The sequence below is a fragment of the Ostrea edulis genome, chromosome 5, assembly GCF_947568905.1.
Source record: "Ostrea edulis chromosome 5, xbOstEdul1.1, whole genome shotgun sequence".
NCBI lineage: Eukaryota > Metazoa > Mollusca > Bivalvia > Ostreida > Ostreidae > Ostrea > Ostrea edulis.
In genome coordinates, this window is record NC_079168.1 from 65050576 (window position 1) to 65065814 (window position 15239).

The 15239-nt window shown below is 36.2% G+C and overlaps 1 protein-coding gene across 1 annotated transcript; it reads right to left on the reverse strand.

The window, feature by feature from the left end:
- Nucleotides 1–4103: 4103 nt before the first annotated feature.
- On the reverse strand, nt 4104–14649 carry LOC125651738 (putative ammonium transporter 3). Its single transcript, XM_048880482.2, has 8 exons — nt 14508–14649; nt 10380–10929; nt 10108–10179; nt 9506–9565; nt 9341–9417; nt 9104–9252; nt 5831–5998; nt 4104–5247 (listed from the first exon to the last, which is right to left on the reverse strand). Exons 1-8 carry the CDS (start codon nt 14647–14649, stop codon nt 4876–4878), a joined length of 1590 nt encoding a protein of 529 aa, XP_048736439.2. The 3' UTR covers nt 4104–4875.
- Nucleotides 14650–15239: the final 590 nt, after the last annotated feature.

Genomic DNA, 15239 nt, shown 5'->3' on the forward strand with positions numbered 1-15239 from the left:
TTATACTAACGTTTAACTAAATTCGATTAATCAATTTATAATGCAAAATTTTAAGATAAAGTTGTTTTATCGCTTGTAAACAATTCCCAAATTGTTAATTTTAATCAAAATGGACCTCCCCCCCCCCCCCCCCCCCCCCCCCTGATTTTTTTACCGTTATCTTATCTACATTAATCATTCTAATTCTTAAATTCTGTTCCGTTTCGTTTTCCGTTCCGCGTTTTAGCAACACCCTGCAATCCCGTGGGAAGATTTTGCTTTTTATCGCATGTGAAATGTATATATGTACAGATAACAGAAAACAAAGACAATAAATTGATGAAATATGCGAGCTAGACTAGAATTACCCCAACCAGCTCTTCAACCTTTCCCGCCATTTGTAGGCTAGAAGTATTTTGCTTGGTTAAAAAATAGGGTTACATCATTTCACTGACAATGCAACAGGGAGAAGTCATTATGATCACCGGGGAGGGGGAATCTAAAGAGATATCTCTTTATATTAAAGAGATATCTTTTTTGAAAATTTAAAGAGATATCTCTCTAACTTAAAGAGATATCTCTTTTTACATCGATAGAGAGATATCTTTACGCTAGTGAGATATCTCTTTCTCTCTAAGAGATATCTCTCTAGCTTTGAGAGATATCTCTCTAGCTTTGAGAGATATCTCTTAAAGAGAAAGAGATATCTCCCAAGCGTAGAGATATCTCATTTGCTTAAAGAGATATCTCTTTAATCAAAAGAGATATCTCTTATTTAAAGAGATATCTCTTTAAACAAAAGAGATATTTCCCTAGCGTAAAAAGATATCTCTCTAACTTACAGATATCTCTTTAAAGAGATATCTTATTTTATGAATAAATAGTAAAAGGGCTTGCCATATTTATACCTTTTGTACATTTAACTTTACACCGAAGTTGTCTTGTTTTCTTTGTTTAAGTTTCATTTAACTGATGTTACCAGTATGCAAATGACACAAAATTGATAAAACTCTTCTTACTCTTTTCTGCAGATGCATCTCTAATGAAGTATATGTTTTGATTTATATCTAAATATTCATATTTAGTGAATATTCATATTTAGTGATTAGTCATCCAAGGACCCACCTATTGTTTCAGCTCTGTCTGACCCCTGTCTGCTACTTTTGATAATAGTTTTCGCTTCTTCAGGAGACTGGGAATGTGTTTTTTTAAACACCCTACCCATTTTTTGGTACATGTATTCCCCATTTATATTTCCTTTGGAAGTGGATATTGTGCTTTGTTTGAATTCCATTCTCCCCAAGGGTACGTCGTGGCAAGTTTAGTTGACAATGTGAAAATGGAAGACAGACAAAACTGAGCTTTCAGCTCAGCTAGGTGAGATGAAACTAATCCTTTCCTTTGGAATGCCAATCCGTGCCGTCAGAACACTATCAGTAATCTGTTTTACGGATTAAATAATCAGTGTGCGGTCGAAGACTTTTCTTTTCTCTTATGATCTCAAAATTAATAAAGACATTGTATTACCAATCCGATGGAACGGATTACAATTCAGATTTCACATACATGTATTATGTTTCATGTTTTTGAAAATAGATGTCCCGTTATGTCTTTATTTCACAGAAAGGAGAGAAACGTAGTTTCTCATTTGTTAAACTATGTTTACTATAGTTTACCGTGTTAATGGTAGGTAACGATTTGTAAACTATAGTTTACGACTGTTAAACTATATATAGTTTATCAAATCTGAAACCGTATTTAATGTTGGAAACTATAATAATAAAATGCAAAATCAGGTCTATCAAATTGAATGAATGTGTTAGGAGTGGTTGTTTGGTCACCTGAGTGAGTCGGGTGACCTTATTACTATTCGTCTGCGTCTTTCGTTATCCGTAGTGCACCTTGCGTTAACAATTGAACAATTTAAAAATCCTTGATAACTATCCTTCCAGTTCTTTTCAAATTTGGTATGAAGCATCTTTGGGACGGGGGGGAGGGGGGGGGGGTGAAATTGTAAACTTCAGAATTCGTGCACCCCCATGGCCTTAGGGGCGAGGCGAAAATTGACCAATTTTCAAAAATCTTCTATATACAACCGCATATCTGTAAGAAAAACTAAATGCATACTAAGTCACGTAGAGTAGGACAACCTCTACCAAAATTGTAAATTTCATGATCCCTGGGGTAGATGTTCTGACTTATTCTCTTTACAAAAGTCGAAAGGCATAGCCTTCTTCGACTTCTCTTCGCAAGCACTTTGATTCTTGAAAACGTGTAAATGCCGGAGTCGGTGACGGTTTATGCTTCGACCCACTTTTCGACTCAGATGTGCCTGGATTTACGCAATAGACAAGTTTTCAAACATTTATCAGCAATGCACAAAACCGTCACAAGGGAATCAACATTTACTTGCTTTTAATCCATTTTCAACATCTCTACCCAGAGTTGTCGTTCCTTGCTCTCACTTACACCTCTGTTAACGTCTCAAAATAAGCAATGTTATTCCAAATGTAAATCCACTTTTTTACGGCTAATAAAATTAAGAACTATTTTATAAAATATCGGGAAAATGTAGGACAAGCAACTATTTGTAGATTTTTTTTCCATTACTATATATTCTTCGTGTACCTATGTATAGGCCTGGTGCAATAGAACTATTCAATATCCACGTTTCAACCTAAATCAATCCTTCTTGTGTCGCAAAAAGACTTGACATCTGCTCAATATTTATTTATTTACGTATATTTTTGTAACTGAAGTAAAAAAACATACTTTATTTGAGCATACGTGCCATTTTACAAAAATCTTGTAGAAATTGGATTAAGTATACTTAGTCAGATTGCCATTGGGTCAAATGCTGTCTGACGTGTTTCATACCAATCGTTAGACCGTTCTTTGCACACCGATTTTGACTACGGGTTTATCTGATCAAGATATATAGGGCTCATTGCGGGTGTGACCGGTCGCTTAGGTATCTGATCCCACCTCTGGTATGTCCAGGGATCCATGTTTTTCCAACTCTTAATTTGTATTCCTTACAAGTTATGAGATAACTGCCGCGGTAGTCTAGAGATAGAGCGTTCGCCCCGCATGCGGAAGGTCGGGGTTCGAATCCCGGCCGCAACAGACAAGTTGTTAAAACAGGTAGTGACCGTTCCATCGCCAAACGCTCGGCATCAGGTGTGAATGTCACAGGTCCTCGGAGATCACCTTAAAAACGAATGTCCCGTGTCAAAGTAGGTGTGGCACGCTAAAGAACTCTCGTTGCTCAATGGCCGCAAGCGCCGAGCATAGGCATTTTTGAAATTTGAACGTCTCCATATGAGTGAAAAATTCTCGAGAGGGATGTTAAACAAGATATAATCAATCAATCAAGTTATGAGACTGATCACTGTTCGTTATCTTCACCTTTTCATATATTTAACAATATGGGCACTTTTGGGGCATTTGTGATTTGAGAACACATTTTGTTTTATACTACCGCTGAATATTAGAATTAGCTTAATTTGCTTTGATAATTTTTATAGATTCCGTAGCCCTTGGGGCTAGTAATAATTTCAACTAATACTCGGGTAACCGATAAAGCCTCTCCAAAGCTTTAATCTAACGTCAACAGTAAATTCAGTCTGTAAACTGTAATTGTCGTGTAATTATAATCAACTCTATATGTTAACTATACTTTACGACTGATAAAAACTGTAATTGTCGTGTAATTATAATCAACTCTATATGTTAACTATACTTTACGACTGATAAAAACTGTAATTATAATCAACTCTATATGTTAACTATACTTTACGACTGATAAAAACTGTAATTGTCGTGTAATTATAATCAACTCTATATGTTAACTATACTTTACGACTGATAAAAACTGTAATTGTCGTGTAATTATAATCAACTCTATATGTTAACTATACTTTACGACTGATAAAAACTGTAATTGTCGTGTAATTATAATCAACTCTATATGTTAACTATACTTTACGACTGATAAACCTACTTTAACAAATGTGAAACTAAGCTTCTCTCATTTTTGTGAAATCGGTGTGCCATAATTTAGACATGCGTACATCGTAGCTGAGATTTCTACTTAGAAATACTGAAACTAGTATTGATAACGATTTTATTGGGCAACAATGAATATACAGTTTGTAAGGAAACCGGACATATTAAACGACAGGCTGGCAGGGACTAAGTAGTTTCAGGAAACCTGAAACCAAAGTTCTGCAGAGCGAGTGCACAACAACAATATGAAGATTGTTGAATATCACAGCAACGAGCTCTGAAATGGAAGGGCACCACTAAAAAAGAAGACTCTCTCATGACTGAACGAGTTGCATGTATTGATTATTTAAAAAGTATGCTGCTCTCCAAAGAAAGCTTCAGATTTACTAGCCATTCATCAGCAGTAACACGTTATCCTCAGGCTGAAACGCATCATTGCAAACCATGGTTTTGAGTCACACACGCTCCATTGAAGAAAATCGATGAGAAGCACTCTGTAGATAACTGACGATAGCTGAAACGCAGTCCTTTCACTTCAAGTTAAATAGTTTACTACTTCCTTTTCCGTACGATATGATTAAGACATTTACTAAGCCCTTAAGAAGCAAACTGAAAGGCAGTAGAAAAGGAGGGCAATACATTCTCTTTAGTGAGTTTTCAAATTTCCTCCGAGAATTTCTTTCTTCTGAACTGACTCCCCTTTTTAGGACCTGCACACAAGCATTGAATAACTTAATTTTAAAAATTCTACAGAATCAACAGAACGAGCAGTCGATGAAGTGTAAGGAGCACTACACGTGACGACATATACACTAATTATCATAATTAACATGTCTAGTTCTGGAAAATGTTCATTATTTGATATTTACACAGCCTTTGCATTTTCAATTAGCAGGGTCCATCCGGTTGACCCGGGATCTCGTTACTAGTTAGGGGAGTCACCTTGTCGTGTTGTATCAGCACACTCCTGGATATTTGGTAGGATAGTCGTGAAATGCAGGACCCCCTACGAATTTTCACAAATTTGTTCTTGTCTTTCGCTTTCTTGTTTTCGGTATTTCTTTCCTTTTCTATGCCATTTTCAATCCTTCCTGAAATTACAGACAGCGGTGTTTCTTCGCGAGCATCTTGTGCTTGTTGTACATAATCTTTGATCATGTGCGTTACCATGGTATCATGACCAATCATATGCTCTGAAAAGTCTGCGCCCGCGAGTTCTTGTTCAACAGTCAATCTCAGTCCAACGGTGAATTTCAGAATCTAAAAAATATTTACATATATATATTGTAAGGAATTGCTGTGTAGTTTTGTTGTGTATGAAAGGTGAAGATAACAAACAGTGATCAATCTCATAACTTATATAAGCAATACAAAATAGAAAGTTGGGCGAACACGGACCCCTCCAGATATACCATAGGTGGGATCAGGTGCCTTGGAGGAGTAAGCATCCCTTGTCGACCGGTCACACCCACCGTGAGCCCTATATATTGATCAGGTAAACGGAGTTATCCGTAGTCAAAATCAATATGTGAGGTGATTAATATAATGATAAACATGGTAATTTATGCATAACGGCTTCGCTGTCAGTAAATTATCACCTTTCCTTAAATTATTTATGTTGAGATAAAAATCAAAAATACTGCCTAATAGAAATTGAAATGCATACAACATTTCATGTTAATTTCCACTGCCAAATGACGTCATTAATTTGCATGCAAGTGAAAAATATGGAGAAATTAACACACTGGAGCTTCAAGGAGTTATTGCAGATAAAACAGTTGAAAATGTAAATATACACGTATAAACTATATTATCTGGGGTGAAGAAATGAAGTTTTGCGTACCAGGAGCATTACCAGGGATAACACAGAACTCCACACAATGATGACGACAATCGCCAACATCTGAACTCCCAGCAGGTAGAAACCGCCACCTTGGAAAACGCCACTTCGTCCCATGGTGGTGTTCTCTAACGGATCAAATGTGGCAAACAAGCCTACGGACAGCAGACTCTAAACAACGTCACCATGAAAATTAATACAACAAATACTCAGATAAATATTGTATATACACTTGGCCAGAGTTAAGGAGATATGCTACACCAGAGAAATTTGATGTAGATGAAAAGTGAAGGATATATACAACAATATTTTGAAGTTGAACATTTTCAAATTTACTTTATTTTGTCCAAAAAAAAAAGTTTTAGTAGAAGATAACCTGGAAAAAATTTAAAACCCCTACTGGACTCGAACCTGCGACCTACAGTTCAGCAGCCAGTATGCTAATCTACCCCGGTACTAAGCTATTCGGCTAGATATTTAAATGCAAAAAGAAAAGTCAAATATTGTTGATTTTAATTTTTTCCTCCATGTTTTTAAAGGAACTCATTATGACGATGTAGAGTACCTCCTTAAGGACCACCGTATTTTCAAAGGTTTTGTTATTTTGTGATTTGCCATTTTTAATTCGTGTATATAAATATTTGGACAATTGAATTCCGATATAATTTCAAGTACCGTAGACTGCAGTTGAATTGTATCTGTCTTGGGAGAGGAGGGTGTTAGGTATATAACAACCCCCTCCTTAAGGAGCGCCAAATTAACATAAACTCAAATAATTGAAGATATCTTCAATTATTTGAAGATATCATCAATTCAATTATTGCTCTCTTTAATTGAATTAATGCGCGCATTAAATCAATTATTGCTCTCATCAAATGAATTAATGCGCGCTTCAATTCGATTATTGCTCTCATCAATTGAATTAATGCGCGCATCAATTGAATTAATGAGAGCAATAATTAATTTAATGTGCGCATTAATTCAATTATTGCTCTCTTCAATTCAATTGATGCGCGCATTAATTCAATTAATGAGAGCAATAATAAATTTGATGCGCGCATTAATTCAATTACATGTATTGCTCTCTTCAATTCATTTGATGAGGGCATCAATTTAGTAGAAATATTGCTCGCAATAATTAATTTAGAGCTCGGTATAAATAATTTGATGATCTCTTTAATTCAATTGAAGATATCTTTAAATCATTTACAATGCTTTCGTATAAGGAATTAATGCGCGCGTCAATTCTTTTAAAGAGAGCAACAATTCAATTAAAGATATCATTAATTTAATTGTGGATATGTTGAATTGAAGATATCTTTAATTATATAGTTGCTCTCTCTAAAAGAATTATTGCTCTCTTCAAATGAATTAAAGATACCATTAATTCAATTGAAGAGAGCAATAATTGAATTAATGCGCGCATCAATTCAATTATTGCTCTCATCAATTGATTTAATGCGCGCATTATATCAATTATTCCTCTCTTCAATTGAATTGTAGCGCACATCAATTCAATTGTTGATATCATTAATTCATTTGAAGAGATCATTAATTCAACCAAAGCGCGCATCAATTCAGCTGAAGAATTAATGCGACATCAATTCAATTAATGCACGCAATAATTCAGAATTGAAGATATCATTAATTATTTGAAGAGATCTTTAATGGAATTGTTGCGCGCATCAAATGAATTGATGATATCTTCAACTATTTGACGATATCTTCAATCATTTGAGTTTACGTTAATTTGGCGCTCCATAAACGAGTGCCAATATTCACCAATTTAAGTTCAATAACCCCTTTAATATATAGCTAAAGTATTTAGTTGTTAAATTAGGCTATATCCCTTTTCACTCAAAATACTCCAAAATAGACGAGAATTCATCAATTTTGGCATCTAAAGTGAAAGTGTGCAATATCAGCATGCATTTCTTAAAACCCGTCGTCGTCTGCCATTTTGGCTTGTTTACGTCGTTAGGTAGCAGGGGACAGTTTCGCACTATAGGCCCGGTCAACTTTTTCAAAAAATGGAAATACCCCATATTTGAAGTGATATTACATGTGTAAAAATGTATACAATGATTTTAGGATGCATGTCAAATGTAGCTGAGTGCTTAATAAAAATGTTGATATACAACATGTAGGTGTCACCATGATTCCTAGCATATAGATGGGTGCAAATACGAAACTAAGACACGTGGTCAGTTGCTGAAGAAATTCCGGTGAAAACATGCATGGTCCAGCAAAAGGTCTGTAGCTGTGAGGGAAGGTGGATGGCCCCATATGAGAGGTAGATTTTTGAGAAGGTCAGATAGGGTTCTTGATTGTGCACAGTGTCTAAATCCCCATGCTTGGTACTGTGCTGGTGTGGGGGTGGTGCGGATTAGCCCAAATGAGTGAAAATCAAAGCAAAAAAGGGGAACCTGCTCAGAGCATGTTTTGTACACCAGCACCAGTATTTATAGATGACATGTAATTTTGGGTCATAATTTATTAACTACACTAATATGAAATACAAGTATTGACATAAAAGGGAAATATGATTTTTCATTAGTCTGTCATAATCTGACTTTGGTGTATACCCCCTATCTACGTGTTTCAAAACCAAAGAAACTGTCCCCTGCCACCTTACGGTAAGGTCAATATTGAACGCTCATACTCGGAATGTTTCGGGCTCACACAGTTTACGCAATGCAAAGTTAGTGTTCAATAAATTCTCAAGATATTGAACGCTAACATTCTCTAGATTTTACACAGATTTTATAGTAGACTATTTATTAGCTATATGATAAAAATTGAGTTATGCATGGCATTCCTTGTTAATTTCCACAGTCCCCCGCCCAATGACCTTTCATTGTATGAACCACAGACACTTGTTTCTGTAAATAACTTACAACCTCTGTATACTAATAATATACAGAGGTCGTAAGTTATTTACAGAAACGAAACAAGTGCCTGTGGTATGAACTGAGAAATGTAAGTTGTGGGGAAATTAACACGTTGGAACTCCAATGGGTTATAACAGAGAAAACAGTTGGAAAAGTGATATCAACCTCATCAATCCTTACTGGATTCGAAACACGTGTTTTAAGTATGGTTTTAGTCCCTCTACTTTTCATACCCCAGTATGTCCCGGGTTACGTCCCCTGGGTCCCCCATCTAACTGCCCTGGACCTACTGGGGGCTTAAATGTGATTCCAAACCCCTTGTCTTCATCCTGGATCTGCCACTGAATTTGCCTTACTATCTAGCTTGTCTAAAACTATTCCGTACCCATATACCACAGGTTCCATGTACGGAGCTAGCTCCGACTGGATCATCAATCTTCAGTTTGTCTAAAACATGCACAGACAGCAGAGACAAAGCGCCACCTATGCCCCCAATCACAAGCGCCTCCCACGGCCGAGCCACTGCGCATACACCTGTTGAAAATAAAATTCAAAGTATGAGTTTCATTCGATTGGACTATGTTTACAGACAGACAGACAGAGTAGCTTTTGCTTGGTTTACCCGTAATGGAAACAAGGGCACCCAAAACAGAGTTCACCGTGTAACTGACGTCGTATTTTCCTTTGAATCGTATAAATCTAAAAAGAAGAATAAATGCAGAAATTGAAGACTTTTGTTGAATAGTTATATAATGTAGAGTAAAATGATAGAAGCGACACAACTTACGAAATGAGGATACCAATCGTTCCGCCACCTATGGATCCGTTTAAAGTTACCACCGCCGACCTGTATAAATAGTATGCTGGTGTTATTGTTTAGTAATAGCTAATTTTAACTGTGGAAAATCTAGTCCAGCATTTATGTTTACCATGCGTGCTATTTGATATAAAAAGGTGTAAAATAAGTATGTTAACAGAGGTCATTAAGATTATTTTAAAATCTAAGTACTGTTCTATATTTTAACTTAATTTAGCATTACAAGATTGATTACAAATTCGGAAATAAATCACATAGGGATCAAATGGTGTCTAGGAAAAAGAATACGCCTCTGAGAGACCTGGATCGTCCTTGAATATTATTTTTCGTAACACAAAGAAGAGTTAAGTATGTTGCCTTGCGTGTGGCTTCCTCGATACCTTCTCCATTAATGAGACACGTCACAAAGATTACAAGACAACTGTGCATGTCGGGGGTCATTGTTCTCTGCATCCTTCCTTAACTACAAAGCATCCTTCATTTAACCCATTACAAGTGGGCTGAAAGGTCGATCATTACTCTCTTTTTTACATAAAAAGTTTCATTTTAAAACTCAACGAACACCGGCTTACTTTGCCGCCAATTTCCATTTGCCTCCCGATATTCCGAAGGTACTTCCACAGTTAAAAGCTAACCAACCCCACCTGAAAGATGATTATCTCATTAAGACACCTGAAAGATGATTATCTCATTAAGGGTTTCATAAAACTGTATCATCACAAGTAGAACATACGTCATAGTTGATATTGTGTCCAGCTGCTCATTTCTCTCAACATAAACCAAGCGCCTAACCGCCTGACATTACTAAGCGTTTACATTTCATACATGATACTACAGTAATTACCAGAGCATGAACATCCCAATTAACGCACTGACAGGATTTCCTAGAGAAAGTGGCTTGATTCCATTGTCATAACGTCCCAGTCTCGGTTTGAGAATGAGGGTCGCCATTAATGCAGAAACGCCCCCTACCAGATGGACGGCACCTGCGCCTGCCACGTCAACCACACCCAGTGTTCGTAGAAACCCATTGGCGGCCCATTCCCAGTGAGCCGGAATGCAATAAATCAAAGTGTTGAAGAAAGAGAATATAACGTAAGACGTTAACTTTGTTCTTTCCGCCATGGCTCCCGAGACGATAGTGGTTGCGGTAGTGGCGAATGACATTTGGAACACAAAGGTAGAAAAAAGGATTCCCATCTGGTCATCTGAGGTATCCACGAAAAAGTAGCCAATTCCGCAGAAAGGGTTAGAGTACTCGCCTACTCCAAAGCTGAGACCGAAGCCAAACATCCAGTAGGACAGTCCCCCGAACACAACATCCACAGCGTTCTTCATCATGATGTTGACCTCGTTCTTACTGGAAATACAGCCAGCCTCTAGCAAACCAAACCCTGTAGAGAGAACGACTCAATAACATGTAGAGTTGTCTAAAAAATGTTAGTCTGACAGTTTCGATTAATAAAAAAATATATTTTGTCAGGTATAAACTTTATTTCATTGTTTGGACAAAATTCCCAAAACAACCACTTTGTCCTTTTAAACCAAACTTGTTACAAAGCTCCATTTTGCTTGAAGGTTTAGATGGGAAAACGCAATTGCTCAGGCGAGCGATGTGGCTTATGAACTTTAGAAAAAAAATACATCCATACATGTACTGATTGATCTAACTACTGACTAAGATAAAAACAGTTTATTATAATAGTTCATTTACCTGGGGTCAAATATTAATGGTTTCAAACCTAAAAGGGAATACATGGTGGGGATTCACCATATATTATTCGCTCCTTGCTGATTTCTGATATATTTTCATATCTTTTTCAAATATGGTTTACTCAGTGTCACTTAAAAAGCCAAAGGACTTCTTATCTTAGATGAACTGTAAACATTTTGATTAAATATTGATTTCTGGAACTTGTTTTACGTCTTCTTGAAGTTAATCCTCTAATTTGTTCGTTCTCCTGTGAGTAAAAATTTCACTGTACATTAGAAACAAACTCGTTGCATATGGTTGCCCAAGCTAAACACCAGATAAATATACTTTCAATGGAAAGATTATATGCTGTGATATCAACGCTGAATTAAATGAGAAATCGAACGAATTCTGAACATCATGCAACAAAAACTTCAAGTGCGTTCGACATGTCGATAGTGGGGTGAGGAACTGGATGTCTTCATTTTTTGTAACAAAGGTCACAAATCATTTTGTTTAATGTTTCACCTGGACAGTCAGTTCTGTTACCACGATTCAGGGTTAAAATAGATTACCCGATTGTAAACAAACTTTTTGCATTACACAGCTATATATTTCTTTTACCAGTAACTTCAGCCTTGGCTAATTGTCATTACAAAGTTGGGAACGGTATTCTTAAATCCATTGTTTTACTGGTGAATCTGAACTTCGGATATAATACACATGTTTTATATCTATCTGCAGCTATTCTTCAATGTAAGGACTTTTAATGTCTGCACAATTACAATAAAATTAACCATCTTGAAAAAATACCTATAGTTTAGTGTTATATATTGTTTCGTCTTAAACATCCTTGCCCCATATATAAACATGTACAAATATAAACTGTTATGTTTTTTTCCCCAATGCAAGAATTGGAAGAAATATTTCTATTTCACCAGCGACACTGACCTTGACATGTGATAAGTTCACAGACGACAGTGGTTAATCATGAATTGGACAAATATTCTTAACCTTTTTAAAGCTCACCTGCCATAAGTTCAAGTGAGGTTTTTCTGATTAAAAATTGTTATCATCTGTCGTCGTTGGCATTTAATTTCTCATATTTTCGACTTCTTCTCCAGGACCTGGGGTACGCCGTTGGGCCAACTTTAACCAAACTTGTCAAAAAGTATATCGTAGCGTAAAGGAAATTCAATTTAGATCCCTTCCAATGGGGTAAATAATTATGAAATACTAGTACTGAAAATAAAGGGGCTGTTTTAAACAAATCTTCGTTTCAAGAACCACGGTGCACCTTCTCTTCATACTTGTAGTTGATCATTTATCCATACATGAGCTTAATTTTCATGTTTCTCCATTCCAAAGAAATACATGTAGTTTAACTTATTTACCCCCTTCTTTATTAATTATGGTACAGCGATTGTCTGTGCGTCCGTCCTTCCGTTTTGGGTTTCCTGTTTCTGTTTGCATTTCTCTGTCACATTTAAAGTAGAAATTTGCTATGTAGCTTCGGTGTGCGTCACTATAGATGATGTTGGTATTTCGATTCATTTCGACCTCTCTTGCAGGATTTTAGCCCCTTTTAAAATAGCTATCTAATGCTTACATGGAGAATGCACGACTAACTCACAGGTTTCAAGTGAGGACCTTCTTATTTTACAAAGCGTTTGTATGGTTATTGACGATGTGCAAATGACAAGGATTTTGATTTTCGTCATGTTATCTTTAGAATATTACAGTTTGTTGAACAGTTTCACTTATTACATAGAGAGTACATTAATTAGTTCGTTTAACTCCTCCCACATTTTTCAAGTCAGGACCGCCTTATAGAGAGTATGTAATGGATTGTTTGTATTACTCCTCTCACAGATCTAAAGCTAGATACAGGACCTTCTTATTTTACAGGGTGTTTGTAGGGGTATTGAAGATGTCTGTAGCAAGAATTTTGATTTCCTTAAGTTTTTGAGAAAATTGCAGGTTGTTGAACATAGTCAGTTTTGAGGAAATATAACAAAATGAGTACATGGATTGTCCATTTAACTCCTCTCACAGTTTTCAAGTTAAGGCCTTTACAAACAACTTGAAGATAATGATTTGTGAATTGCAAAGAATTTGGTTCCCAACAATTTTTTGCCCCCGTCACAAAGTGGTCGGGGCATTAGTTTTACTCTTGTCCGTCCTTCCGCAACACCCAGTTTTCCGGACTTTTTTCTAAACGAACGCCTTGGGATATTGAATTGATTTTTTGGTGGTATACAGGTGTATATTGATGAGTTACAGATCGAGTTTAAGTTTTATTCTGGTTCGTTGATTTTTGATGGAGTTGTGCCCTTTTAACGGTTTTCCGGACTTTTTCCTACACGCCTTGAGATGTGTTTTTGTATGCAGATGTATATTGATGAGTTACAGATCACTCTCGGAGAAATAAGTAATAAAACATTTTCATTTATTGCATTACTTTTATTGGGAGAACTACTTTTTTTTTTTTTTTTTTTTTACTAAAACCCCTTAAAATTTGCGTCATTTTATCAATATCACCTTATTAAAAATGACAGAAAATAGTAAAATTCAAGTCCTATAAAATCTGTAGAATCCAGGAGTTTCCGGGGGCTTCGCCCCCTGAACCCCCCTCAGGACTTCGCCCTGGACCCACACTCCCTGCCTCATAAACTTGCGCCCCCTAACCGCAATTCCTGGATCCGCTCCTGAGATATGTATAAATATAAATACATTATTAGTTATATGGATTCTTGGCGAGGTTTTCGGATTCACATTCCCTATATATTTATATTAACAGAAATAGAATAAATAGTACACAAAGTTAAAATTTTAACTTTGTGTACTGTTTATTCTATTTTTTAAAATATCTTATACCGGACACTGTGATTTAAAAACACCAATTTGGATAATTGGATATACAAGGAATGTGAATCCATATACCGGAACAAGAATCCATATAACAAATATGTCCTAGTCAGAGCGATCAATTTTCTAGAAGAAAAAAATATATACAATGTACATGTAATGTTTTAATTTTATTTCACGAAGCGGTTATTAAAGTGTATAAATCTACCATAGCCATTTTGTATCTCATCTATTCTTGGCAGGGTACATGACCTCATATTCCCGGCGTGTCGTCCAATCAAATGCCTAGATTTTTCTCTGCAATAGGACATATCATCATGTATCCCCTGTGATGTATATCTTTCTAGACGAATTCTTTCGCCAATGACTGCCTATCACACAAATAAACTATACAAAAAGTGCTGGACAAACCTGACTGCATGGTAAAAATGATGAAGGAGCTGGTTAGAATCCACGTGGCGTCATCCCACGTGATAGGACCCACACTGGTCGACCCGATCATACTGTAGACTGTTGTTGGGAGTGAGTTCGTGTTATTGCTGCTGATGGTCATGTTTCCTGTTAGTTTGAAAAGCATTGCTTGTGTCATAAAGTTGAGTATCTTACACATGAATATTGTACCACAGTAATACACTACAGTAACCGCTACCTTTTGTCTACGCAATACTCGTCAATAACATCAAGTTATGTACAAAATTTGTTGAAATCTATTCTTAACCTATGAATTGATTTTACACTGTTATAAACTGAGGGTCAGACCTTGGTTACTCTCTTGTGCAAAAGTTCCAGTACTTAAATATCTGTCTTTTGAAAAGTTAAAATAGTGCATTGTTCAAGATCGAATATCGATCACCATGACGATACTTGTTTTCTTTCATGTAATGTGTATTTATCTCTTTACTTTGTTAATTAAGATTATATTGGAAAGTGGATTGAATTTACTACAAAGGTTCATTTGCTTGTATGTAAATGTTGACGACTCTACGACACACGATTCGGATTCCCACGCGGTGGCCCTTGTACTCGCATGTTACAATATTGTTTAATTCAATTACATGTGTTTGCTTTCACCTGGAATCAAATCATTATTCAGTGAAACATCTCATCAAGGCAACACTTCTTTCACCAGAAATCCAATCAGAA

Excerpts from the sequence above, each read along its gene's own strand:
- LOC125651738 (XM_048880482.2), bottom strand. The coding sequence starts at position 14,649 with ATGACCATCAGCAGCAATAACACGAACTCACTCCCAACAACAGTCTAC. Across the intron at positions 10,180-10,379 it reads ATTGGGATGTTCATGCTCTG|GTGGGGTTGGTTAGCTTTTA; the intron begins GTAATTACTGTA and ends ATCATCTTTCAG. Across the intron at positions 5,999-9,103 it reads ATGGAACCTGTGGTATATGG|AGTCTGCTGTCCGTAGGCTT; the intron begins GTACGGAATAGT and ends GACGTTGTTTAG.